Source organism: Camelus ferus, chromosome 3, assembly GCF_009834535.1.
Source record: "Camelus ferus isolate YT-003-E chromosome 3, BCGSAC_Cfer_1.0, whole genome shotgun sequence".
In the NCBI taxonomy this organism is placed as follows: domain Eukaryota; kingdom Metazoa; phylum Chordata; class Mammalia; order Artiodactyla; family Camelidae; genus Camelus; species Camelus ferus.
In genome coordinates, this window is record NC_045698.1 from 449,378 (window position 1) to 477,168 (window position 27,791).

The window sequence follows — 27,791 nt, forward strand, 5'->3', positions numbered from 1 at the left end:
CACGATTCAACACCTTTATTTGTCACTTGACCAGGATGACACAGTGTTAACAATGGGGACACGCGAGGGGTGGAGACAGACACGAGCTGTTTCGCTGCAGGTTCGCAAGCCAGGCCTGGACAGCAACTCTGAACAGGTGACCCTTTGCCTTGGCCCCACAGATGCCCCCAGAGTTCCTGGTGAGGGTGGGTCTAGGGCACAGCACCCCGACATCAACACAGAGTGATGCCCTCATCGCTCCCGAACAGTAAGAAAACAGTGCAAAAATAGATCGCATGTATATACACACGTTATCTCCCTTTCCTGAAAAAACAGTACAAACGAGTAGCACAGGATCCCTTTCAAGTTTGAGTTACATGCGTTAACGTTGTTTGGCTTGGTTTGGGAAGAGTTAACTAAAGCATCTCAACGTGCAGGGCGACCACCGCCTGGGGCCACCGCCAGCCACACGCCCACGGACCAAGGCCACACCCCTGAACCATGGGATCTCACAGAGTGTTCAGTAGTAAATCAGTGAGGGAAGCTATTCAGGGTCAGACTTGAAAGGACGTTCTAGCCTTGTGGTGACTTCACAGTACAGCTGAATTGTCAGCCTGTGCCGTACGGAACAGGTGATGACGGTGTTCCCGCCTGCATGTGCTGCAGGACAGGGTGTGCCAGCTTGTGCAGGAGGAAGTGACTGGCTGGGTCCTCGGGGCTGGCCAGCACCAGCCGACTTCCTTGCGAGGGGCCAGGTGGTGCCTGTGACTTAGGTTTTAGGTTTCGTGGGCCAAGGCGCCTGTGACTTATCCCCTCCCCATGGCTGACAGAGCTGCAGAAGCAGCCCCAGGCGATGAAGTGCGGGGGGGGGGGGGGGCGTTCAGTGGTTATGACAGCTGGGGACTGAGCAGGCCCAGGTTCGGGGCTGTGAGCCTCTGTCCACTTGGTGCTTCAGGGGGCCGCCCGGCCTGCCCCAAGCGCCCAGCCGTGGGCGTGGGCAGCACAGGCGGGGACCCCTGCGTGCCTCTGCCTGACTCCACGGCACCTGCCTCAAACCTTAAGGCTGAGGGTCTTCGAGGTGTAAAAATACTCCAGTATAAATATAGACCTCTTCCTATAGTGTTCTAAACTTACACAGCTTGAACTTCCGCTCTGGTGAACGAACCCCTGCCTGGAGTCCTACGGTGCCAACAGGATGACTCGGTGTCGTGGGGGTGGCGTGCTCAGACCTCTCCCGCTCTCCTGGCCTGGCTGCACCGCGCCTGCTCCCCGGCCAGCCTGCTGTGCGGTGCCTGTCCTCACGGCAGACATCTCATTTCTAGTTGACTGGGCGGGTTAGTAGAAGCTTGGGGACGGGGCTCAGAGACATGCAGCAAAGACGCGCCGCTGCCGCCCGTGCGGCTGTGGCACCTGAGCCCGGGGAGCCCCGTGAGGCTGGGTACGGAGGCTGCGACGGGCAGCCTCCTGCCCTGCCGGGACGGTGTTCCCAGAGCGACACTTCGACTGAGAAGGAAGCCTGGGAAGGCGCCCCAGCCCCCGGGGCCGCCAGCGCAGGGCAGGGATGATGTCTTGGGGGCCGCTGTGTGCACCCAGCCTCCTTCTCAAACTGCAGGAGAGGTGCTGCGGTGACTGCCAGCAGTGACGCGTCCCAGAGCTCGTTCCAGCCTGCACGGGCGGTGTGGGTGGACTGTGCGAGGATGCGTCCCCCGGACACTGCTTGCCTCCTTTCTTTCGCTTAGGCCCCAGTTTGCACGCGCTTCCTGGCAGGCCGGTCCCCACCCGGCTAGAAGGGCTGAGGAGGCAACAGCCCTCCCTGAGCAGCAGCGTGGGGCCACTCCCTGCCCTTGTGGGCATGCGCGGCTTGGGACTGAGGGCTGGACTCGTGTCCTGCTCTGAGACAGCTGTGACGGTGGGGCCGCGCTACTGGGCAGGCAGGGGAGTAAAGCAGCCTTGGACCAGGAGACTCGCAGCCTCTGGGCAGATGATCGGGCCCCAGGGAGAAGCCCTCTCCAAGACCACAGATGAGGAACTGGCCGGCGCGTGGTCAGCTCACTGTCCAAACACTCCACAGCTTCGGGGTCGTCTTCAGGTGCATTCATACATTACTCTGGTCTCCAGGGGAGGAGAGAAGAGCCAGGTGGGGGCCAGCATCCCACCTGCCTTGCCCCAGCCCTGGGGCCTGCTTCCCGGCTGTGGGGGGGACTAGCCGGGCACCTTAGTGTCCCCAAGTTAGGAACTGCCCAGACAAGAGTGATTCACGCCCTCGAAGTGGCGCGGGAAGCTTGCTACCCCGTCCTTCCCTGGGTTTTGGTGCCACGTGCTGTGGAGCCCCAGAGCCTCGGGACAGAGCTGCCCGTGCAGGCACCACCATCCCCGGGGGCGGCCAGGAAAGGCAGTGCCCCTCAACAGCCTGCCACCCTGGGCGTTTCCCAGGACCACAGGGCCCAGTGGGTCACAGGCCAGGCTGTGGCCATGTTCACACAAATGGGCACGTCGCCGAGGGGCCACTGCAGCTTCTGGCCTCTAGGAGAAACCAAACCCCACAGACATGTCCGGCCTTGGGCCCTTCCCTGGCCTGGTTTCAGCAGGCAGTTTCTGTGCTCGGGGCTGGAGAGGAGGGACAAGGCCCCTCAGGAGACTCCAAAGAGGCTGGAAGGGCTGCAGCAGCGGGAGGAGGAAGGAGGCAGCAGCCAGGTGACCTGCAGCCTCACTAAGGCCCAGAGTCCAGCGCGTCCGCCTGCCCTGCTTGGGAGAGCTGGTCACAGAGATGGGTCTTCTGAGTCCTCCCTGAGCCATTCTGACGATAAACACGCAGTCACTGTTTCTTATTCTTTCTCAGAAAAGCAAAATGAAATGAACTGCCCCAGGTTTCTGTTTTAAAACCTTGTAACTTCACACTTTGAGTCCCCTTTGGTCACTGAGGAGGCTTCTTTTCTTCGTTGACCGGTCATCTGGCTCGGCTCAGGCCTGGTCTGTAGGTGTGCGCGCCTGTGTGTGTGTGTGTGCACATGTGTGCGTGGGTGTGCAAGCGTGTGCCGGCGTGCCCAGCCCCCCACACCTGCACAGGACCCCCCAGACACGGCGGCGTCCTGTTCAGGTTTCCCTCCGCTTTGCTGGTGCTGCCGGCTAGTGCGCTGGCCCGGCTGCCCTCACGGCCCTGGGTCAGCAGGTCAGCACAGCTTCAACCGGGTCTGTCCCACCAGCTCTGTGAAGACGCCCCTTTTGCCTGCACACCAGATGGCCGGTGCAGGCTGGCCCCGGGACACACTTGGGAAAGGGCCGTCTGTCCACTTCCCAGCAGGGACGAGGCAGGTGTGTTAGAAGAGGTGAGTGCTGGGGTCGAGGAAAGCTGGGGTCTGGGCAGGAGGGAGGGCTGGCGCCCCGCATCCACGTTCTGCCCGAGAGCACAGGAATGTAACGAAGTGAGAGGCTGCGGGGACCGGGCGGCGGGAGGAGGCCCCGCCGGCTACTTGCCCCCCTGCACCTTCTGGTCGTAGGTGCCTGCGTGCTTGTAGCCCGGCACGTAGCCCGACTCGTCCACCAGGTCCACGCGGCCCGCCCTGCCCTTGCCCCTGCCAGACGGGTCGAAGCGCTCCTTGTGGGAGCCCGTGAACTTGGTGGTGTCCGTGAGCCGCGACACGGTGGGCGAGGAGATGGCTTTCTGCAAGAGAGCAGGGTGGGAGCGGTTAGTGGAGCCACGGGGAGAGTCAGCCCAAGGGCCCCGCCACGGCCCACGCTTCTGCACTCCGTCCCTGGACCTGCCTGCACCTGCTGCACTCACCGTCACCCCCGAGATGACGGGGGCCTTGCCCTCGATGAGCCGGTGCACCTCGCGGATGGCCTCCTCGCTGCTCTTGTCTTTGAATCTCTTCTTGGCGAGCTCCTCCAGCGCCTCCTTGAACTGCTCGAATGTGATGGTCCGGCAGGACTTACCCCTGCGGGGAGAGGGGCTCAGGGGGCGCCTGCCAGGCCCACACCCCCCACGGTGACGGGCTGCGACCCGATCACCCGGCGACCTGGGGCACCCCCCACTCAGGACCCGGTGGCTTTGGGGGACCCCACCCTGCCTCTCCTGCAGCCAAGAGCATGCCCGTCCCTCCCCGCCCCTGTCTAGCGATTACGCCCGACAGTCGGTCACCACCAGCAGCGGCAGCAAATACAAACTGTCTTGGAAAAAAGCCTAAAGGAAGCATGTCCTTTAAAAATGACTGAACACCCTCGTTTGGTTCTAAGACAGGTGTGTGTGGCCTCGGTCAGAGATGGACATCCAGAGGGAAAGTCGGTGAGAAGCTCGTCAGACTCCAACCGCGCAGGGGCCACCGGCCTGTGCAGGGGTCACCCGTGGGTGGGGGCCTGGTCACCACACAGAAACAGGATGGGGGCCCCCTCCCCGGGACTCGCTGCCCCACCGCTAACGCCGCCGGGGCGACCGGCGCCAGCCCACGGGAGCAGTGCTCACCCAAACATGGTCTGCGGCTGCCCAGAACCCTGGTAAGTCAGCCCCACAATTTCAAAACAGCTCTACACTGGCTCTTCATATCTGATCATTTTAACTGGAAAACAGTTTTGCCACTTTGACCAAATCTTCCCCAGCTAATCCATTCAGTGAGGATTTCACAGTTTTACAGGAAGTGAAGGTGTGGGGAGGCCCCCCAGGGACACTGGGTCATAACCGTTATTGAAGGACTGCCCACAGGAGCCAAGGACTGGAGGACAGCCCGGCGCTGGTGCCCAGAGGGCCCGCGACAGCCAGGGGACGGAGGCACCAGCCTCAAGAGTCTGCAAAGCCGCAGGACAGCCGCCAGGCTGGCGACGGGACGGTCAGAAACGGGCCCACGTCTGGGTTTTCCACAAAGGTGCAGAAGCAGGGGGTGGGGGCCGGCTCTTCACCAGATGAGGCCACAGCAGCCACGTGAGGAAAGGGCTTGTCTGTGCCTCGCACCGCGTGTGACTAGCACCACGTGGCCACGGCCCTGCGCGTAGTGTGGGACCAAACTGGAACTTCCGGAAAGGACACCTGGGAGAGCCTTGGTGACCTTGGCTTAGGCAGACATTTCTTAGAAGCGACACCAAAAAACAGTCCATGAAAGAAAAAACATGAATTGGACTTGACCGGAATTTTTAAGACTGTGCGCCTCAGAAGACACTGTTAGGAGAAGTAACAGACACGCCGCAGACCGAGGAGAGCCCCACCAAGGGCTCTCGTCTGAAGTAAGCACGGAACTCTCACACCCAACAGTGAGGAAAACCTGACTGCAGGCTGGGGGAGGGTCCGGCCCGACACTTCGTCAAAGGAGACCTGTGGGTGCGGCCAGCACATGGAGGGCGCCGGCGTCCCTGTCGTCAGGGAGATCGGGCTAAAGCCGCGGGCAAGGGAGGAGCCTGGGGGTAAACGACGACCCTGGTGTGGAGGCTGCGGGCTGGGCCCCTGGGCCACAACGTGGCGTCCACTGGGAAGGCATTTGGCAGTTTCTTACAAAGGTCGTGCGCACGCCCGGCCCTGCGACCCGACCGGTCTCGTCAAGAGGAGTGAAAGCGAGTTCACACGTGCCCCTGTGCGTGTTCCCACCCCGTCGCTTGTGTTCTGTTGTCACCAGAGCTCAGAACCAGGCCAGGTGTCCACCAGCCGTGAACCAACGAACACACCTCAGTATGACGCCAGCTCACGTGGGCACTCTCTCACACACTGGACACGTCTGGAGACGTGGGGCATGCCGACGTCAGGTAGTTGGGGACACAGCCCACCTGGCTGCAGGGAGGCCCCGCGGGAGAGGAGCAGGGACGGAGCCCATAGGCCTGGATGGCTGTCGGGAGGGACACTTGTCCCACAAGGACCGCAGGCCTCATCAGACCCACTGAGCCTGGCAAAGGCCAGCCTCAGCAGTGCGGGCCGGCTGGGTCCCAGGGCGGACCCTCCCAGGCAGCGTGGCTCAGTCATCACCATGGGCGGGGAACCTGTCAGGCCCCACTGGTCACTGGCCCTCCGCGGCCCTGGCCCATTTGTTTGTCCTGGGTCGTCAAAGACGCTCCTGTCTCTATTCACGGACGCCCGGCCTGACTGCCAGCCCGGTGACCAGCCCAGAACACGCAGCCCTCGCGGGGCGCCGCAGCACCAGGCGCCACCAGTGTGAGTCACTCGGTGGAGGGGGGGGGGGAGACGGCCATGGGGCCTCCATCAGAAGCCACATTCAGATCGAGGGGACATGTGAGCCCAGCACCCTGACCCACCCACTCCACCTAGCCAGCCCTGGTGTCCCCACATGTCCCTGCCATGACCACCAGGCAGGATCTCAGAGCCCAGTCCGGGCTGGCGGGGAGCTCTCACTCGGGGACCTGCCGCCCGCTGCTGAGAGCAGCGACTGGGAAGTTCGCGGGTGACAATGCCGATCTCTTCCCTGAGACACTCGGTCACTTCACACGGCTCTCTGGACACAGGGCGGTCCTGTTCTCCAGAGTCCACACAACTGGAGGGTGTGCCCTCACCAAACCCCCTCCTCTCTCAGCTCAGCGCCAGGGCAGCCAGCACCCTGCTCAGAAGGCTGCTGTTCTGCCCGAAAGCCAATCCCACAGTAACGGGGTCACCGGTCACACACGAGGCCGTGTGAGCAGTGCTTCCCAGGCCCCGTCCCCAGACCTCCAGGCCCAGCTCAGGGCAGGCGGGGTTGGGGCCAGCCACTCTGCAGGTCACCCGGGGACAGTGCAGGCAGCCAGGGGTGCCTGGGGCCCGGGTGGGGGGTCAGCACAGCCCTCCAAGGACAGGCGCCTGTGCCTCCAGGGCCAACACCACAAAGGCCCCTGGACTTTGGCCGACACACCCCAGAATGGAGCAAGGGCCCCTCTGGTCACCATAGATAACCTGCCACTTCGGCAGTCGGAGAGAGCTGACTCTCAGGTCCCCCAACCAGCAGAAGCTGGGACCCGGACAACCCATCCAGAGAGCAGGAAACAGTGTGGAAGGGGAGCCCCGGGCCAGCAGGGGTGAGGGTGGAGGCTGTGGGGAAGCCCAGCCTGGGGAACGTGCCTGCTGCCAGGCCTGGGAGCGGGCAGACACCAGCTTCTTGCTGCGCGGGCGCCCCTCCCTGGCCTTCCCCTACTAGCCCGGAGCCCCAGTGACAGCACTGCTGGGAGCCTGGAAAGAGGCCGCTCCCACTACAGGCCTGGCTGCCGATGGCCCGAGCCGTGATGTGCAGCTGTGACGCTAGCATTCAGTGGCTCTGAGCAGGAAAGCACATCCTGAGCTCCCCCGACCCCTGTGAGCCTCGGGCAGGCTGGGCCTTAGGGGCAGGTGCACCTGAGGTCAGCAAAACCGGCTCTGGGTGTTTGGGGGCGGTCACCCTCTTGTACGACCCGCGTGTGCAGCGTCCAACATGGACATTGACGGGCATTTCCCGATTCCTGCCCCGGCCCTGTCCCCGGCACACACGCCGGGCGCCACCCCCCCTCCCCAAGAAGGACACTGAGACCCAATCCAGCAGTAGGAGCTGGGATCAGGGTCCAAGGGTCCACACACCGCTGCCTTCCCAGTCTGGCACCGGGCACCCAGCAGGTGCCGCCCCAGGCTCCAGGCTGTGGAGACGCATGTCCCACTGGCATGTCTGGGATGACACATGACACAGAGCCCTGCCCACCCCACCTGCCACCCACAGTCGCTCAGGCGGGGCGTCTCCTGTGTGGTGGGTGGTGTCGGCTCCAGGCCTGGGTCTCTGCTGACATCCGAGCTCCCTGCTGCAGCCGTGCCCACACCGAGGCCTGTGTGTCACGAGGGAGCAGCGTCCCCAATGGCCTGCATCCTCCTAACCTGCAACCCGGACGTGGCTGCCGTTCACTCAGCTCCCAGAGAGCCGGCAGGTGCACGGCCAGGAAAGGCCGCCTTTGCCCCCGTCAGAGTGACACTCCTGCTGGTGGGAACAGAGTCTGAGTAATTAGTGTTTCGGGCCGGGAGGCGGGGCGGACGGGGAGCGCCTGTCCTGGAAACAATAGTCTTCAACAAGGCCTCGGGCAGAGCGGCTAGAATTTGTTTAGAACTTCACACATGGTAACATCAAAACAAGCAAGCGCTGCCCTGACGACGGCCAAACAAAGGCTGCAGACACCGGGCGGGCGGGCGGCAGGGCCGCGGAGCCACGGCAACCGCACCAAACAAAACAGCTGCCCTAGTCCGTGCTCCACAGTGCCGCGCTTCTGCCGGGGCTGCCACGTGGAGCAACCAGGGTCCCAGGCCCCACCACCCACCACCGGCCTCAGACCTGGCGCCCCAGGGGACCCCAGCCAGGGCCCAGCCCCCCGTGGCCCCACTCCTGAGGACAAGGGCGTGCATGCAGGTCCCTCACTCCTGCACACCTGGAAGGGCTGGGTACCCTCCCCGCAGACAGGGCTCTCCCAGGCGGGACACAAGGTCACAGGGCCCCCACAGGCAGTCCAGGCTGCAGGAGGGCAGCAGGGAAGTAGCCACGACCCCTCGCTGGACTGGGGCTGCAGATGCCCTCTTCCCCAGATGGTGTCCATGCGGTGAGCTGAGGCAGATGCCGGGGGTCCAGAGCAGTCCAGGGCTCTGCAGCTTGGAGCCCCTTGTGCCTCAGAGTCCAGAGCCAAGCCTCCAGCCTTAAACGTCCACCTTCTGGAGCAGGGCCTGGGCCAGACAGGGCCCCCCTCCCCATGCCCAGTCATGGGGTGCCAGCACCCCCCGGGTCCCGCCACTGCCCGTGACTCCTGCACACGGGGTCTCCGGGGCCTGACCAGAACGTCCATCCTCTGGACGAGCCGCGACCAAGGGTGTGGAGACGTGAGATCTGCATGTGCGCACACGTGAGTGCACGTGTCTGGACGTATCGTGTTCCCAGCAACAAGGGCCTGGCGTCAAGTGGGCTTTCTCGGGTGTGGTCACAGGTGTGGACGGCACGCGAGAGCGCCTGGCGTGCTCCCAGGAGAGGCTGAGCGCGGACAAGCACCCACGCGTGCCACTGAGTCTCCAGGGAGCCAGTGGAGCCCAGGTTGCCACCCTCGCTCTTCCCCCAAGGCTGAGCGAGCGCACAGTGGGTCGGGCTCCCGGCTGCGCCCCAGGCACCCCGCCTCTCAGAGCTGCCCCCCAGCACCCGATGGGCCCCCGCCCCGCTCTGGCGTTTCCTGGTTCAGACTCCCTCCTGGCACCTTCTTCCGAGGGGCTGCGGAGCCCTGCGGCCCCGTGCAGCTGGCGCACGCTTACTTGATCTTGCTGAAGACGATGTCCACGTCGGTGACGGTGACACTCCTGCCGTCGATCACCTGGCAGTCCCTGCACAGCTTGGTCCAGTTCTTGCCGTGCATCTCCCTCCCGCTGGCCCTGGTGTCCCCGTGCACCGCGAACCTCCGGAAGGCCTCCTCCAGGGCGCTGAGCTCCGGGCCCGCAGCGGCCGCCCCCTCACCAGCACCCTCTGACTCCAGCGACAGCCTCTTGGCCGCCTTGTCCTTGGCAGGGTCCCCTGGGGACTTGGGGGGCGTCTTGTTGGCGGGCTTGGCGGGCCTGGGCTTGCCGTCAGCCATCCTGCTGGGAGGAAGGGACAAGCGGTCACCCTCTGCAGCAGCTGCCCAAGGCCCCCCGCTACCACTTGTGGACAGGAGGCCACCAGCGCATGTCACAGCAGAGCCCTCGGGCCCCACAGGGGCAGAGCAACTGCAGGACCGCGGGCTGGTGAGCATCCACCTGCTCTGGACACACGTGGCCCTCCAGCGCCAGCGTCCCCTAAGTCAGAGCCTCAGCCACGGGGCTCGGGGCCCCTCTCTGGTGCTGCCCGGGCACTCCTGCCCTGGGGACTCCCCAGGTGACACCCTTCCCGGCATCCATGGGGTGACACTGTCCTCAGGGAGGGGACCCAGAACAGGTCACACCGCTGTCCCCCGCTCGAGGGCGGAGCCTGCTGACCAGGGCGCCCCCACCCGGACGGCCAAGCTGGGTGCTGGTGGGAGAGAGAGGCCCCAGGCACGGGTGGGGGTCTGTGCAGACCCTGAAGGCTGAGCGCAGCTGTGCCCCAGGCCCAGGGTGGGGGCCTCAGGCCGCGGGGGAGGCTGACATGGGGCCCTCAAGTTGGGAGCTCAGTGAAACCCCAAAGCTGGGTCCCCGTGGGGCTGAGGAGACAGAAACCATCCACCCTGGCAGATTTGGGGAGCCCAGGCTGAGCACCGTGCCCACAGAGTCGCGGCTGGTGGCCGGGGCAGGACCCTGAGAGCCTGACTCACAGGGAGCAGGGGCCTCACTGAGAACCACTGTGGGGTCAGTGGGAGGAGAGACGCAGACCGGCACAAGCTCAGGGCCAGGCTGGGACAGCTTCCCTGGAAGCCCTCAGGTCCAAGTCAGGGTAGAGGAAGCAGGGGGTCCGGAGGGCCGTGCCGGTCGTAGCGCCCACAAGTCCCCCAGCAGTCAGACAGATGACCGTCCACAGGGCCAGGGCGCCTGCTGCTCCCCTCCTCGAGGGCGGGGCAGGCGAGGAGCAGGGCCGTGAGAAAGTCACCCCAGAACCGCCAGGGCTCCTCTCGTCCCCAGGGCGGTGCCGTCACTCAGGGGGCACACCCGCCAGGTCGCAGAGTGCTCTCCAGGGACAGTCACCAAGGCCACCAGCGCCTTGGGTGTCGCCGGAACTGCTCAGGTGTTATCTCGGCTCCATTTCTCTGAAACCAGAGCTGCTGTGGGACTGGCCCTGAGTTCACCTCGGGCATCGGCGCCCGACGCCCAAGTCGCAGATGCTGCTGGGAAATCACTGGAAGCATTAGTGGCTGGTGAGCACGGCACACGGCTGGTGAGGACCACTTTCTGAGCCTCAGATTCGGGGGTCCTCCCATCAGGACGGTGGAGCAGGAGCAGCAGAGGCCGAGAGGCGGGCGCAGGTCAGCTGGGTGGCAGGGAGCTCTGCCCACGATGTCCTCGACTACGCAGATCCTACAAGTGCCGACAGTTAGGACGCAGGGGTCCAGGCCGAGCCTGCGCTCGGGGCGCCCACGGGTCACCTGAGCACCTGGGCGCCAGGGCCCCTGAGAAGAAGGAAGAGAGGGGGCCGCGGGGGACCCCACAAGTGCTTGCGCACCCACAGCCCCCGCTCAGGATGCCCCCAGCTGACAACCCGTGCTCCACGCACAGTTCTAACATGCTTGGCCATCAGCCTCCACCGTAAACAAAGTCAGAAAGACTCAAAGATACCACAAGTTACCCATCCAACACTGGAGCTGGCCTCCTGCTTGGGCACAGGTGATAAATAAGCCAGTAAACAAATGGGTCGGATCGGAAGTGCTCGGAGCAGAAACTCAGGCGGATGAGATCATCTCAGAGGAGGGGGCCGTGGGCCAGGATCTTGGCGATGCCAGGGTCTTGGCCGGAGGTGGGGGGGCAGCACGGAACCACACGGGGTTCACGAGGGGGAGGAGCAGAATCCGCCCAGCCCCAGCCGGGCTCGGCCACTCAGAACCCGCACCCCAGGAGCTGCGGCCTCGGCGCTGACCTGGGCTGCGGGTGGGTCTCCACTTAGGAGTCGCGGGGCGTTGCTTTCAGCACAGCTGAGCTCCTGCCCGGGGCCCTCACCTCCACTGTCAACAGGTGCTACCTTAGCACAACACACTGAATTCTTTTAACAAAAACAGCAGGAGTGAGACCCTACGTCCACGGTCACTCTCGTCCAGGGAAGAGCAGGAGGCGGGTGAGCAGCGAAAGAGGCCCCACACCCGAGCCTCCGCTCTCCGCCCTCCTGCTTCCCACGCCTGAGCTGCTTCACTGAACCCCTGTGCTGTTTCTGTGATGACAGAATAAGCTTAACTGTGAAAGAAATGGGGACTCAGCCAGAGGTTTCTGGGATACGCAGGTGCCCAGAGAGACCCTTCCTCACTGACGTTGGCCTGCTGGGCCCTCCCTCCCAGCTGCCCCTCCGTCTGACTCCTCCCCAGGGAGGCAGCACCCCCCGCCACGTTCCTGCCCCCACAGGTTTGGGGGAAACTCGGGGCGGGCTTGCTCTTGCCCCCCTTCCCACCTGCGCTGCCCCACTTTTGTCAGGAGAAATAAAGTCACTTAGTAGAAGAGGCTGCCAGAGAGACAAAATGCCAGCCCGCCAGGGGCAGTGTTAAAGGGAGGGCCTCCCAGGTGTGGGCTGTGTGCCCTGCACCCCGGGTCTGTGCCCTGCACCAGGTGTCATTCTGGCGGCTGCAGGCACAGTGGCCTGGATGCCCAGCTCCCTCACTGTGAGGGTTGTCGGCAGCCTGGGGAGGCCCCCACAGACTAAATTCACGTTCCAGTTTTCAACACCCAGGTTCCCAGACAAAAACCCAGTCTCTCTCCTGGCCCTCACCCACCTGCTTCCCTGCACAGACCGTGGACTCCTGGGTGTGTGCCTATATGGGAGGGAGGAGGAGGGGCACAGAGGGTGAGGACCCCAGCATGAGGAGGTGGCCAGAGGCCCGGGACGGGCCTGTGAAATGCAGGCGCCAGCCCAGCAGCAGACAGGGGAAGGGGCACCTGCTCTCCGGGCAGGAGGGATGAGCAGGAGAGCGGGTGGACAGACCTGTGAGGTGAGGGGGCCGGCGCAGAGTGCCGCTGGCCAGGTCCTGCTGAGGCACAGCAACCCCAGGGCTCAGGAGGAGAGGCCTGATGAAGTGCTCACAGTGGGTGTATTACTGGATTCGCATTTTCAAAGGAGGCTTGGAGAGGCCAGGGCAGGCCTTGAGGGGGAGTGACAGACCACAGAGCTCCAGGAGCTGCAGGACCTGCGGGCCTAGGGAGCCTGGTCCACAAGTGTCCATCAGGCCCCAGGGACCGTCCTACCCGGGGGCGGGGCTGTCTCAGATGCCACGTGGTCCCCCCCGCCCACCTCTCCCTCATGGGCTGCCTATGCTCCAAAGAGGCACCAGGGTGAGGCCTGTATCAGAATGACTCTCCTGGGCAAGGCCCTTAAGACTTGACTACCTAAAGCCAAACCTATAGAAAAGGTTACCCAGAACAGACCCTACACATCACGGTCACAGCTTCTGCATACACACCAGCACTCTTCCCCCAGAGAGGCCGGAAACCCATGGTAGTGATGTGCTTGCAACAGGGCCAGGTGTGTCTGTGAGCAGGGCCAGGTGTGTCTGTGAGCAGGGCCAGGTGTGTCTGTGAGCCGGGCCAGGTGTGTCTGTGAGCCGGGCCAGGTGTGTCTGTGAGCAGGGCCAGGTGTGTCGGTGAGCAGGGCCAGGTGTGTCGGTGAGCCGGGCCAGGTGTGTCGGTGAGCCGGGCCAGGTGTGTCTGTGAGCCGGGCCAGGTGTGTCTGAGCCGGGCCAGGTGTGTCGGTGAGCAGGGCCAGGTGTGTCGGTGAGCCGGGCCAGGTGTGTCGGTGAGCTGGGCCAGGTGTGTCTGTGAGCAGGGCCAGGTGTGTCTGTGAGCCGGGCCAGGTGTGTCGGTGAGCAGGGCCAGGTGTGTCTGTGAGCCGGGCCAGGTGTGTCTGTGAGCCGGGCCAGGTGTGTCTGTGAGCAGGGCCAGGTGTGTCGGTGAGCCGGGCCAGGTGTGTCGGTGAGCCGGGCCAGGTGTGTCGGTGAGCAGGGCCAGGTGTGTCGGTGAGCCGGGCCAGGTGTGTCTGTGAGCCGGGCCAGGTGTGTCTGAGCCGGGCCAGGTGTGTCGGTGAGCCGGGCCAGGTGTGTCTGAGCCGGGCCAGGTGTGTCGGTGAGCTGGGCCAGGTGTGGTATTAAAGGCAACAACAGCTTCTCCCAGTTCCACTTCCTGGAGCAGAATGTGGGTCTGCCCTGAAAGTAAAGATGGAGTGTTTTCCTCCTTCCACAGGTGTAAATGCCCCTCCACTTCCTGGCTCCCGCAAACCAGCTCTCAGCACCTCGCTCCCAGTGTCCACACAGCCCCCTCACCCTGCCCATAATCTACACTCACCTGTGGGCACTTCTGTAATCCGACCAGGCCAGTGGGGCCCAGCTCCTTGTCCCTTGGGAAGCAGATGCCTTCCAGTTCCCAAGGCCCCTCCATCCTCCAGCCCTCTCACCTCTCCTGTGTCCTCTGTTGCCTCTGCCCGCAGCTGCTGGATGTTACCAGACAGATCCACACACGGCCCTCCCAGGCAGGGCTGGGCACATTCGGATGGCCCAGCCTCACTGGAGGGGGCCTGGCTAAGCTGCGCGAGCACTTGGGTGGGGGGTTAAGGATGGTGTCAGATGTGGCAGGATGAGTGTGTCTGGGCCGGGACCAGAGCAGGGAACCCTCTCCAGCCCTACCACACCACCTCCCCGGGCGCTGTGAGACCCTCCTCCTGCCCCCGCCTCCAGGGAGCCCCTCTGGGAAACACCAGCTGAACCAGCCTCTCTCCCCGTGTGCAGAGGAGGAGCAGGTGTGGGGCCTACAAGCCCCAGGGCAGCCCAGCCTCTGAGATGCGCTGTCAGGGCTTGGTCCCAGGACAGGGGCACAGGGAGGGGGCTGGAGGAACTGTGGAACAGCCCCAAATAAACCCCCCACGGAGGAGGGGGCGCCTGGTCAGCTGGTCCAGGGACACCCCGCCCTACCCCGACCCTTGCGAGGCCCTTCAGGTGCAGGCATTGGCCCCACACCTGGTCCTCTGCAGGGACAGTGACTGCAAAGACCAAGTGGCTGGAAGCCCGGGGGATGGACGCCGACTGCCAGCTTGCTTCCCTGCTCCCCTCCGTCCACAGGGCTCAGGCCCCCAGTGCCTCGGGCTGGCCTCACCCCCGGGGCTGCCCTTGCCGAGGGCACAGCCTCCTCGTAAATGGCCCTAGGGGAACCAGGGCGTCCCAGGCCCATATCCCTGCCTGTCACCCGCCCCGCACCACCAGCTCTTCGTGTCAGTCTTTGGACTACAAGGCAGCCCTCTGGCAATTGTGCACATCTCAGGTCACAACACGGCCACCCACTCCATTGCTGCCCCACACTCGATGTGAATGACCACTCATCCCAGGCAGCGAGGGCCTCCCGAGCAGGCACAAAGCAGCCTCTCTGAATGCGGAGCACAGGCGGTCTCAGGAGTCCATCCGGCGTGGACATGGCCCCGCCACCCCCAGCACCTCCATTCACAGTCCCTGTGGAGATCCCGACAGGATGGGCCGGCCGCGCTGTCTGAGCCGGATGCCACTCAGGTGCTGGCCACGCAGCTTCAGACCACTGGCCGGGAAGGGCCCACAGAGTTGGGACATCCTGCCCCTCAGAGCAGCCTGAGAACCACAATTACAGCCACATGGTTCCCTGTTCCTGGGGCAAAGCCGGCATCTTCCCGAGGCTCCCCCTACACCTGCAGGCAGGCCATGGCCCATCCTCCATCCTGTGTTGTCCTGGGAGCTGCCCTGGGACATGGCTGGGCAGGTGGGGGAGGGGATCAGGACATGGTGGGAGGTGGTGGGGAGAACAAAGGACAGTTTTTCGATCCTCAAAAGGTGGCCTAACCTAGGAGCCTTTCCAGTAAAGGAAAGTGGGGAAGGGGCTGGGGGTTAGGGTGTCTCCAACTGCAGCCACAGGGCCCCCAGGGTCGTCATCCCCGCCCCTCAGGAGAACTGGTTCCTGTTCAACAGCAGGAACATCTCTGGGCCACCACAAAGCTGAGAGTTTTGGGGGGACTCACTCTGCTAAGATGCTTGGCCTCCCATGAGCCACATCTTGGGCCCCAGTCCCCCGGCCACAGAGCCTGGCCTCTACTGTCTGTCAGCGCCTTCCTTACCAACCCCATGAACACAGCAGTGCGGCCAACCTGGGGGTCACGTGGGCCCACACAGGGGCAAGAGTAGTGGGTGAATGGTGGCCCTGGACTAGGTGTGCTCACGCCCTCAGCCCTGAGCCTGTGGACGTGACCTTGTCTGGAAGAAAGGTCTTTGCTGCGTCATCAAGTTAAGGACTTCGGGATGGGACCGCTCCAGATGAGGGTGACCCTAAATCCAACAGTGACCTTGCAAGAGGAGACACAGAGGAGAAGACACGTGAAGACAGAGGCAGAGGTTGGAGGGAGGCGGCCACGAGCTCAGGGGCGCCTGGAGCACCAGGAGCTGGACGAGGCAGGAAGGACCCAGCCTAGAGCCCAGGGAGGGAGTGGCCCAGCCACACCTGGATCTCAGACTTCCAGCCCTAGAACTGGGAGAGGATGAATTCTGTTGTTTTAAGCCAACATTCTATGGTCCTTTGTCACAGTAGCCCCAGGACCCTCCCACAGCAGGGAAACCAGAAGGGGTCCCTCCCCCAGAGAAGAGAGCTCCAGAGGCAGATGAGTGGAGCCCTGGGAGGTGGCACAGAGCCTGGAGGGAGGCCGGGCAGGGGTCTAGGCGGGTGGGTTCCAGAGGCCCCAGAGGAGAGGCTTTCAGGAGGGACCTGCCCCCAAGATGCCCATTGTGGCCTCTGGTTGGAGTGTCTCTACCAGGTGGACACCGAGACTCTCAACAGGAAATCCGTTAATTCGAGAAGTTAAGCTGCACGTGGGTGCCCGTGGCCTCTTCCGGACCGAGGGTGCCCAGCCGCTGCTGCGGGTCTGCACAGCCAGGTTCTGGGGCAGCTGTAGGGCTCTGCTCCCAGGCCCGGACGCTGCCCGAGACCAAACGGACAGAAACAGCCACCGAGGGCCAGCCCCAAGCCTCCCGGACAACAGGGAGTCCGCTCATAGCTGCGGCCAGACCTGGGAGGCTGCCCGGCTGCCCACAGGAACATGGAGGCAGAGGCGCTGCGGAGAAGGGCGGCACCTCCCTGACCTTGGACGCCGCCAACCAGGTCTGACCAGCCTGCAGGTGAGGGGACAGCATCCACCTTCAGGCCTCAAAGCTCCTCCTGCCCCGAGCAGCCCACGAGGGGACAGGCAGACACAGGCAGGACGTGCAAACACCGTCAGTGAGGGGCAGGTGTGGAGGGCATGGGAAACAGCCCCCAGACCAATGAGGAGGCTCTCTGGCCTCCCAGGGTGCAGGCCAGCCCAACACCCCTGGGGAGAGGGGACCCTGGACAGCCCAGCCCTGCTCGCGGGCAAGGACAAGGGCTACGGGGCCCTACGGGCTGAGCCTGCTGGATGGCTGTCCCTGAAGGGCCACCATGTGGGTGAGGGTGGGGACAGGTCAGATCCACTCCTCTGAACCCACAACTTGGATTCAGGGGACCTGGACCGTTGGAGCCCCAAACACGGCAGGACACACACACACACTCCAGCGGAAGAGCTTGCTCCTGGAAACAGAAAACACTGCTATGAACTTCTTCTGATAACAGCATCTACACATGATAAAAAAATAACCAGCCCTTGGGGGGGGGGGGCAGGGAGCACCAGGAACTCGCAGAGACCTCGGGAGACAGAAAGGACCAGAGGTGCTAGTTACTGGCGCTGGATCAGTCATGGAGTTTAAAGTAACTGAGTGCCGGGTGCAGAGAAGCAAGGGGCAGTGCACGCCATGTGCAAAGGAGAAAAGGACAAGGTGAGGAATTCCAGCCAAGAACTGGGAGCTGTAAGAGGCAGCTCTGAAGAAAGAACACCTTAGAAATTCCAGCCCCCAAAGCACAACAATTAAAATTCAGAATTTGGCAGATGGGTTTCACAGCACAGTAGATTCAACACAGCAAAAAGAACGTGTGGGAATTGGAAATATCCCAAGACAACACCTCAACGTGGTGGAAATGTGTGTGCACACACACGTGTGTGTGTGTGTGTATTGTGTACACACATGAAAATCAGGCAGGTCAACTGCCACCTAAGAAGTTAAGAAGAAACCTCAGCAAATTAGGGACAGAAACGACAGAAACAATGAAGATAAAGGTAAAAATTAATAAACCGGAAAACAAATCTACAATACAGAGGCCTACAACCTCAAAAGTTAATGCCATGAAAGCACTGATAAAATTGATAAATTTATCAACTGGGGACGTTAATCAAGAAAAAGAAAGAGAAGGTCAAAACTGCAGCATAGGAATGGAAAATGAGGACGTCCCTGCAAGTTCTATAGATCCTAGAGATTAAAATACAGTAGGAGAATATTATGAACAATTTTAATCCAGTACATTTGATAATGTAAATGAAACACACAGAATTCTAAGAACAAAACGAAAGCCACCTTACCAAAAGGTAACAAGAAGAAATAGATACTCTTATCATTGTTCTTATAATTACTACCAATTCTTATAATTATGAAGGACTCAAATCCTTGTTTAAAACTCTTCTCACAAAGAAAACTCCAGGCCTAGACGGCTTCCCCAGCAGACTCTACCTTATGTTAAAAGAAGAAATGATGTCAGTCTTACACAAATTCTTCCAGAGAAGAGCAGAAGATGAAACACCCCACCTCCCACTCATTTTGGCTAAAATAATCTTGGTACCAAAACCTGGTAAGGGCAGCTCAAGGACAGAAAATTTTATGCCAATCTCGTTTATGAACAAAGATGCAAAAACACTACACAAAATCCTAAAAAGCTGAATCTGGTAAGAGATAAAAAAGATCAACATCTTACAGTCAAGTTGGGCGTATGCCAGGAATGCAAGGTTGGTTTAACATTAATCAATATATTTCATCACATAAGAGAACAGAGACCCAAAATCAGGTCACCGTCTTGATAAATGCAGGCGAAGCATTTGATGGAGTTCAGCATTGATTCACCATCAAACGTCTCAGCAAATTAAAAAAAGAAGGAAATTCCTTAATTTGATACTGAGTGCCTTAAAAAAACTACAAAAATCATCATACTTAACAATAAACTATTGAAAGATTTCGAGCTGGAGTGAGAGGAGGACGCAGGCCCACATCACCACTTCTCCGCACCGTCAGTGACAAGGCAAGGAAAGGAAGTGACGATACAAGCGTAACAGGGGAAGGAATGAAACTCGCATTATCTGCAGTTTCCATGGCTGTGCAATCCCAGGAAGGTTGCTGAAATCAACGTGAGTTTAGCAAGGCCTCTGGATACATGGTCAACACACAAAACTCTATCTTACGTCCTTGTAGCAGCAAAAACAGACAATAAAAGGTATTTAAAAGTACACCACTAAAATATTGTGAGGAAACAGCAATTAGCTACTAAAAAGTGTAACAAAAGAAACAAAAGATGGTTAAGACAGTCGACAAAGAAAACTGAAGCACTGTTGAAAGAATAGTATTACGAATGCTGGTTCATGCGTAACATACAAAGATATCAATTATCTCTAATTCATCCACAGTTTTAATTTAATCCAAATAAAACTTCCAAAACTGCTTATGTCTGGGTATTGAGACAAGCTGAATGTAAAACACATACGAAAAGGCAAAGGGCCATGAATAAACCAGAGATCTTGAAGGAGGGGCAGGTGGAGGGTCTGCCCCTGCTGGGGACTTGCCAGGAGGTCCTGGAAATGAGGACGGCCCGGTGTGTGGTCCCGGTGGAAGGACAGAGAGTAAACCACCAGGCCGGAGAGCCCCAATCCATCCACACACGTGCAGCGACAGGCTTACGACAGGGGTGCCCTGCAGGGACGGGGGGAAGAGATGCTCTCAGTAAATGGGCTGACTGAATAGACACGTGGGGAAAATGAAAACTCATGCAGGTTCAGGTAAACATTCAGGCTGCAGGAAAGGCAACCTCAGGAAGGTGAGGCTTGAGGGTATCTGACGTCCTGGGGGTGGGGAAGGCTCCCTACAAAGGACACAAACCCACCACCTCCTTGGAAAAGGTCCTGGGATGGCACCAGATTAAAATTAAGAACTTCTGTTCACCAAAAAATATCATTGAGGGAGTGAGAAGGTGGGCGGCACGTGGCAACGCTGCTTGTCTCCAGAATCCACAGAGAGCACGGCAGGCAGCAAGAATGACAGCTCTGGAGACGCAGCCAGGGGGCTAGAAGGGCCCCAGCACTCCAGCCGCCCAGCGACGGTGGGGGGTGCGGGGCTCTGCCCCGTAAGCCGGAAACGCAGGCGCCAGCCCGACTTCGGGGAGCTGCCGGCACGTCCGGGCTGGAGAGAGGGACGCCGAGGGCCCCGGCCCTCCACTCCCGGGGTCTGCCCAGCAGAGTCACCTGCACGGTTCTGCAGAGAAAGCGGCCGGAAGGCTCAGCAGCCCCGTGCACAGGAGCCAGAAAACAGGGAGTAACCAAACCCACCACCCACACAGCCGGCCTGGAGACTGCGGCGGGCGGGCTCCCCGCGGGGACGCATCGCGAGGACGGCCAGCACAGCAGAGCTCTGCGATGTCACAGGACTGACGGTCCGGCGCTAAACCGCAGGCCCAGGAAACGCGCTCAGGTGGTAAGCCACAACAAAGGCAGAGCCTCCCCAGGAACAGGGGCGGGCAGCCACCGCATCTGGCAGCCTCTGTGCTGCATCTGAAGGGTCCAGAAGGAGCAGCCTTGGGGACACCTGGGGACCAAGCACCCAGCGAAGCCTGGTGGACATGAGGTGAGGCCCAGGTGAGCTGGGTGAACCGTCTTCCTACAAAAGCGGCTCGGTCTGCAGCCCGCACCTCGCAGGCGCAGAGACTCAGGGGGGCGATGTGTAAGGCCTGGACCAGGTCGCCTGGAGAATGCTGGCTTCTGTGGCATTCTCGCTGGAGTGAGAGCTTCCTAGGGCGGAGGTCGCGCTGGCTCACCTGGGCTGGCTCACCTGGCACTGGGCAGGTGTCAACAAATATCTGTTGAACAAATAGGTGCAACAGGGACACAGGATGAGACCTCAGGAAATGTGGTCCAGGGCAGGAGACAGAGACTAGGGACACACCGGGGACATGCCAAGGGCACAGAGAAGCTGTGCAGAGGGAGTGGAGGGGGGCCGAGAAAGGGCTCCGAGGGGTCTTAACTTCTAGACTGGAAGGGAGGCGAGGGCCGCCCTCCGTTCCACAGCTCTGACTGGAAAAAGGAACCCGGGCATGAGCCGCTCTCCCAGGGCGAGCTCGCACTTCCCCTGCTGAAGGGGTCGCAGAAGACACCCTGGTTCGGTGCCAAAGTCAAAGCACCGCCCTTTCCTTGCGCCCTGTGAAAGACTTTTCACACTTCTTCATCAAAGAAGGTCCTCAGGGTTGGACACTGAGACTTCAGACTCCAGGGAGCCTCGCCGCACGCTGCCGCCCAGTTAGAGGGGAAATCTGGGCCTGGAACCAGTCTTGCCTCCCTATCAGGAAACAAGATTTGGAGACAGTGCGACACGGCCCTGGGGGAGCTGCCCTTCCCCCACACACGCCTCCTGGGGGCTGCGCCCCCTCTGTGACGCCAAAAGGGCCAATCAAAGCCACTTCCAGGAACTAATGTGCAGTTGCCGCTCAGGAAGCTTCCTCTTGAAGAGGGGCTGCTGAGCCATGGTCGGGTGCAGTGGCGGGGATCCCACGGGTTGTGACACACGGCTACCTCTTCACCCGAAGAGGAGGCTAGTCTCGGGGTGGGGGGGTCAACAGTGGAGAGAGACCACGTCAGAGCCCCAGACGCGGCCAGGCCCGCCAGGCAGCTCCGCGCCTGCCCTCCCAGGACACCTCTGTCGCTGGGACAGCGGCAGCGCTGCTCCTCCTGCCTGGTCCCAGGCCCGCCTGGTCCAGGGCTTGTGGGCTTGGGTGGACTCGGCTCAGTGCCCAGCCCCCTCGGTCTGGCCTGCTTTCTGGACAGTGCCAGGCCAGGCTCAGGGCACGGACCTCCCGGCCAAGGAGGACATGACGCTTCAAAGTGCAGGCTTCATGGCCCCAGTAGCCCCAGATGGCATCTCTTGTACATGCTCCTCCAGCCTCACCAGCAACATCACCAGCTATAAATAGGCCTGGCGCTAAGTCAGCACAGCCTCTCCCCGAGGAAGCTTTTAATTCTCAGCCTCTTCTGCAGGGAGTAGCTCCACTGCCCACCAGGGAGGGAAGCCACGTGGACGCTGCCCCGGAGGACAGCTTGGCTGCTCAAAGCTTCCTCTTAAACCTCAATCAGTGGTAAGTGATTTTAATTTTCTTTACGAAATTCTCCTGTGATTTGCACATTTCCCACAACAAGCATCTATAACTTTGTATGTAGCTAAAACAGTTTATTTACTGCAACTTCAAAGGATTCAGAAAGATCAGCCAAACACACCGAGGAGATAAGGAGACGCCAACACAGCTTCCTCTGATCTCCATCACTTCGTGATTCCGAAAAGATGGAGAGGAATTTTCAATATGGTTCTTAAATCATGGTACCTTTCTGAGTCATGGGTCCCTCTGGAAATCACTGAAGCCACAGCCCCTTTCTCCAGAAAAACACAGACTGAGTGACAAGCACTTTGCAGACGCTCCCAAGAGATTCACCAGCAACACCGCCCCCCGCCCCCAGCCATCACCCAGCCCGTTGTCTCCAACTATGTGGTGGGAACAGGGGCTGATGCCCGAGAAGGAATCACGGAGTCCGGTTTAAGGTGCCACAAACCGCCTGTCTCACTGGCCCCTTCTCTCCCCCCATTTCCGGCCTGTTCCAAGCACCCCCCACCTCCAGCCCCATGGCTCCATCCCCGGATGTGGTCCCAGTGCACTTGGAATTCAGGTCAGGGTTTACTGGCCACCTCCTAGGCGGCAGGGGCTGGCCTGGGCTCTGGGGAGGCCCCCACCCCAGCTTGCCCTCCCTGAGAGCCTAGCCATGGGGAGTCCTGGCAGGCTGGCAAGTGGTGGGGGCCATGGGAGCTAGGCCCTTTTATCGGCGTCCCCTGCGGACTCAGCAAGCATCCAATACATGTCAGGCAAATTAGCCAATAAACATGCAGACGGATGACTGCATAGGCAGTTTCTCCTAAAAGGTGTCTCATCTTCAGAGAACACAGCTCGCCTATCAAAACAACAGTCTGGGGAGGGCAGCCAAACGGGGCTTCTTCCCACCTCACTTCAAGGCTTCATTTACGTAACTGAAGCCGCAGAATAAAGGGTTCCTCAGGATCCTCCTTCAAAAGCGGGGCACTGGTCCCCAGAGGGGTGTGGAAAAAATATATTGGCAGCCAACCTCTTTATCTTGATTGCGGGTTCTGTGCCCACACGCGATAAGAAAACATAACACCCCTCCCGGGAAGCTTCTGGATTTGCAAACCGCAGTCTGACACTCTCACCTGCGCCGATCACGAACTGTAAAGCTAATGCCGACTGAGAGGGGCTTGAGACCCTGAGAGGGGCGGCAGAGTCCCCGCCAAAGGAACACGCTCATTCTGGGCCCCTGGACACAAACAGCCCTTCCTGTGGCCCTAGGTCTCCTAAAACTCGGGCCATATGACAATGGCTCATTTCAGACCCTCTAAGCCCTATTTTCCCGCCGCCTGGCTAGCAGCCACCACCCCAGGCCTGGGCGTTGAGGAACAGTGTTTATGTCGGTGGACACGGAGAGGGGAGGGGCTGCAACGGGCGCTCTCCGCCGCGTTACGCACCGACGCGAAGAAAGGCCACAGCGCCTCCTCATTCAGGGCCCAATTATAAACCTGTCCTTTGCACCGACGGCCACTCCCGCCCGCGCTCCTGCGCCCCCAGACCCGCGCCCCGATGCAGCCGCGGAGGCCAGAGCGCCGGGCGAATCGCCTGCAAGCTCCGGGCGCGGGGCGCACAGAGGCACTGGGCCTTGGGGAAGGGGCGCGGGCGCGCTCCGGGAATGAGTGGCGCGCACCGGCCTGCGGGAGCAGGTGGCAGGAGAAGCGGCGGGTCCTGCGCGCCGCTCCCCGAGACCGAGCCCCGCGGCCACTTACCTCGGAGATGCGGCGACTGCAGCGGCGGCGCCTCCGCGACTCGGTCGCGCGCGACCCGGTGCCCGGCCTGCGCTCGCGCCACCGCCCCCAGCCCGTCGGCCCCACCCACAGACCGGCCAGCCCCGCCCCCGGCCTCTAGCCCGCCCCAGACCCGCCAGGCCCCACCACTGGCCCGCCCCGGCTCCCCGCTTCCGCGCCTGAACAGCCCCACGCCCTGCCCGGCCCGCGTTCTCATTGGAGGACGCGGCCTGTTGGCCGGCCCCCACTGGCCCCCACCCGACACGCCCCTCAGGCCCTCCCTGCGCGCTCTGGGCGGCTCCGCCCCGGCCCCTCCCGCCCGGGAGCGCGGGGCGATTGAGGCAGCCGGAGCGCAGCCTCTGCCTTACAAGGCGGGTCGGCGCGGGCCCCGGGGCCAAGCAGCTCCGCGCGGCGCGGGGCGGGGGCGGTGCCTGTGCGGCCCACTTGGCCCCCCGGGACCCCGGACGCGGGTGGGTGGATGGGCTCCCCGATGGGCCTCCCAGGCGGGGCCACCAGGTACTGGCCTCTCCACGGAGACTCGCGGGCCAACACAGGGATTCCGGGTAATGGGGCTCGGCCCCAACGGAGGGGGCTCAGGGTGGGGCGGGAAGTGCGGCCGCTCCCCGAGAGTTTGGTGGACGGCAGGAGCGTGCGGCGAGCGCCTGGGTGGGGTCGGGCCGAGGCGGGGAGGCGGATCCGTGCCGGGCACTAGGCGCGGTGCGCAGCTGGGCCGTCTTCCCCGGAACAAGCGGCGGCTGCGCACCCCCCCCCCCCCCACAGCCCCGCCAACTCCAGCTGGAGGCCTGCAGTCCTGCGTACGACATGGGCCTCCGCGGGTCACCCGTGAGAAAACCGCAGTCCTGTCTCTTCCCTTTTCTCCTCTTTTCTCGGGACACCTGCTGCCCCTCCCCACCAGGCAGGCTCTGCGCCGCGAGGGAGTGTCCCATCCTTGGGCAGGAGGTTGCTCAGCGGAAGGTTCTGGGGCCGGGCTGACGGGAGGGACTGATGCTGAGAGCTGGGACTTGGGGCGCAGGGCCTCCCTCTTTATCCTCCGGGACCCCCTCCAGTGGAGGCTGCCCTCCCCTCCCAGCTGCAGAGCCCACCCACCACCACCAACCCCACAGCATTCTTGCAGGCTCTGTCCTCGGTCCTGGCTGCAGGGACCGGGCCCCCACCCTGTACCTGGCCCTGCTCCCAGATCTCATCTGAATCAGAAGTGCCGGCAGCAGCTCCTGTCTACGCCCAAGATTCCAGCCAAGCCAGGGAGCCCGGCGAAGGCAGCAGAGGAAGCTGGAGAGCTGAACCAGAGAAGGGGCCATGCGTGCTGCTGTCCGTGAGGACGGGTTTTCCTGACTCTTCGGGAACCAAGGATGAGCAGGCTCACCCCACCAACACCAATGTGGTCCTGGTCCCAGTGCCTTCCACTCAACCCCTCTGGCTTCTACTTCTGCACAAAACTGGCTCAAGTTAGGCTTCTAATTCTCGTTCCCTGGAAAGTTGCACACTCCGGAAAGCAGGCAAGTCCACAACTCTAGAGTCGGTGGGGGGAGTGTAGCTCAGTGGCAGAGCACACGCGCAGCATGCAGGAGGTCCTGCGCTCAGTCCCCAGTGCGTCCCCTAAAAATAAACTTAATTACCTCCTCCACCAGAAAAAAAATTTAAAAAACGAACAAAAACAAAACACAAAATCCTCGAGTCGGAAAAACAGGGAAAACACAAAGTCACCTGGGTCCTGCTCCCCATGAGTGGCGGTCCTGACTAGGTCGAAGCTGGGCTGTGCCTTCACTGTCCCACACGGCTCTGAGCAGCACCATTGCCTGGAAGTTACTACTAACAATGCAAATGAAATAACGAGAAATACTGCTCACTGTTAAGTTCCCCTTGTTGTGTTAGCCATGAGGTGAGCGTTTAATCCATTTTTCAAAACCTGTGCAAGGGCACCGCTCCGTAGGAGGGGTGATCAGCTGCAGTCTGAGCTCTGTCCTGGGCTTGCCTACACTTCTCAGCAGCAAGGCACAGAGGCCAGGCTGCATCTCAGACCAATCTTCAAGAAAATGTGTGAGAATATAGAAATACCTAGGGCCTAAGGGTAAATGTGATCACCACATAGTGCATCAGCACTAGTAGGTGTGCAAAGAAGCAAAAAAATAAGACCTATCATGAGAAGATAGTTCTAATTTGAAGCAAACCCAGAACTGACACAGGGCAGTAAGACAGAATTATGACTTATTCCACATGTGCTAAGAGTTAGAGACATGGGAGAGATCGCCGTAGATTAAATCCATGAAGTCAGAGGGCGTGCTTAGCATGCACGAGGTCCCGGGTTCAATCCCCAGGACCTTCTCTAAGACTAAAGAAAGACATAAACTGAATTACCTCCCCCTACGGAAAAAAAATTCATGGAGATGAAAACTACAAGGCTTGAGATGAGAAAAACACACTGACCAGGATGCCTGGCAGATTAGGCACTGAAGCAGCACAGCAATGCAGCTACCCAGAGTGAAGCAGAGAAGAGAATTTTTAAAAAACCATCAGGGATCTGAGGGACAGCTGCCACTGCCTACATGTTTAATCCGAGTCCTCGAAGAGGAGGAGAAAATACTAGGGTTGGGGGTGCAGAAAAAATGCTAGAGGAAACAATGGCCAGAATGTTTCCAAATTTGATGTAAACTGTAAACCACAGGTGCAAGCAGCTCGAGGAACCCTGGACATAAGGACCGTGGGGGACACTCAGCATGGTGTCCCAGCCACCCTGCTCAGCACAGGCTGTGGAAACAGCAAGGGCAGCAGAGCAGGTGCGGGGGACACAGCCCACCTGCGCCCGGACGGCAGGCTTACGCTGGCTCTGCTTTGGGAAATGGCCCCACTCGCGTGCCTGAGGAGAGGGCACACTTCCTAAAAAGGGAGTCCAGTGTCCCGCAGACGCCTGGTGGACCCGGCTCATTCGCTGTGTTGTCCAAATCTGCATTTTCACTCCTTTCCCAGTCCAGGGGCCTGACGCGGGTGAGGGGTGTGTTGAAAGCACTTCTCCAGCGTCCCTGTTGGCTTCTGTCAACGTTTGCTCTGCATCTGTTCCTTCTTGGTTTTTATCTTTGCAAAGTCCCCTTGGTGCAGATTTGTTAGTGGTAAACTCAGCTTTTATTTATCTAAAAATGTGGGGTTTGCTCTTTTCCCTAAAGAGACGTTGCTGGGTACACGTGTCCAGGCTGACAGCTACTTTCTGTCACACGTGCACCGCTCCTTCTGTTTTCACCGTCGAGAAGGCTGCTGTCCGTCGGTCTTCCTCTGTAGGTGATGTTCCCTCTGTCTGATGGCCTTTAAAGTCACACTGTCTGTGGTGTCTGCCTCTCCCTAAAAGATGTGCAGGAGTGGATTTCTTATCTGTGCAGCTGGTTATAGATGAGGCCTTCTGCACCTGCTCGTCATGCCGTGTTATTTCAGGGAAACGCCCACAGCATCTCTTAGAATCCCCCAGACAGTCTCTTGTCTCCCTGGTCTCCAGCCAGACTTGTCTTAGGCCCCATTCTGTCCTCCAGTGCTTAACCTCTCCTTCATGCTGTCCATCTCTCACCCTCTCTCCTGCGTCTGCTTTCTGAGTAATTTCTTAGGATTACTTTCCAGTTTAATCATTCTTTCTTCGGCTGTGTTTAATCTGCTGTTTAATTTAGCTGTTAAGTTTAATTTAACAGGTGTATTTATTCCTGAAAGCTGTTTGGGTCTCTTACGTACCTTCCTGACACGTAGAAAGCCTTCTTGTGGCTCATTCTCGGGGTTTTCCTGCATTTAAATGTATCATGCATCCTATGGAATATTCTGCATTTCCAGTTCCAGACCAGAAGCTTCTGGGCCTAAACCCCCTTTATTGTCGCCTTTGACTCCCACTCACATTGGTGTGTTTTCTTTGTGGCCTTTGTTCGTGAGCTTATTTGGATCGATCTTAAACTCTGAAGCCTAGAAACCTACGCGGTGTAAGCTCTTAGCCTTAGTTCAGCTCGTTTCTGCCCGAGCCCCCGAGTTAGCCTTGGACTCTTGCAGTCAGCCCTGCTTTTGGTTCAAGGCCTGGTTTCCAAGAAGCCCCATCCTTCTGTGTGCTCACGCTTCACCTCCAAGCTCACTTTCTTTCTCTAGTTTCTTGACGATTTTCTTACTTTCTTTAACTGAGGATGCCATAAAGATGCATTTTTTCATCAACAGATGACTGGATGGGGAAGCTGTGG

General features: G+C 60.5%; 2 protein-coding genes across 3 annotated transcripts; one reads left to right on the forward strand and one right to left on the reverse strand.

The window, feature by feature from the left end:
• TPPP (tubulin polymerization promoting protein) lies at positions 1 to 23,645 on the reverse strand. Of its 2 annotated transcripts, none has more exons than XM_032469240.1 (4): positions 23,557 to 23,645; positions 9,182 to 9,499; positions 3,761 to 3,914; positions 1 to 3,640 (listed from the first exon to the last, which is right to left on the reverse strand). In XM_032469240.1, the coding sequence occupies exons 2-4, from the start codon at positions 9,496 to 9,498 to the stop codon at positions 3,446 to 3,448; spliced, it is 666 nt and encodes a 221-aa protein (XP_032325131.1). In that variant the 5' UTR covers position 9,499; positions 23,557 to 23,645; the 3' UTR covers positions 1 to 3,445. The 2 variants fall into 2 exon arrangements, with proteins under 2 accessions (XP_032325131.1, XP_006179423.1); XM_006179361.3 differs by lacking the exon at positions 23,557 to 23,645 and adding an exon at positions 10,192 to 11,183.
• Positions 23,463 to 27,761, forward strand: LOC116662832 (translation initiation factor IF-2-like). The gene is made up of 5 exons (XM_032477359.1): positions 23,463 to 24,137; positions 24,355 to 24,534; positions 24,773 to 25,091; positions 26,258 to 26,369; positions 26,754 to 27,761. Exons 1-3 carry the CDS (start codon positions 23,463 to 23,465, stop codon positions 25,043 to 25,045), a joined length of 1,128 nt encoding a protein of 375 aa, XP_032333250.1. The 3' UTR covers positions 25,046 to 25,091; positions 26,258 to 26,369; positions 26,754 to 27,761.
• The last annotated feature ends 30 nt before the right edge of the window (positions 27,762 to 27,791 follow it).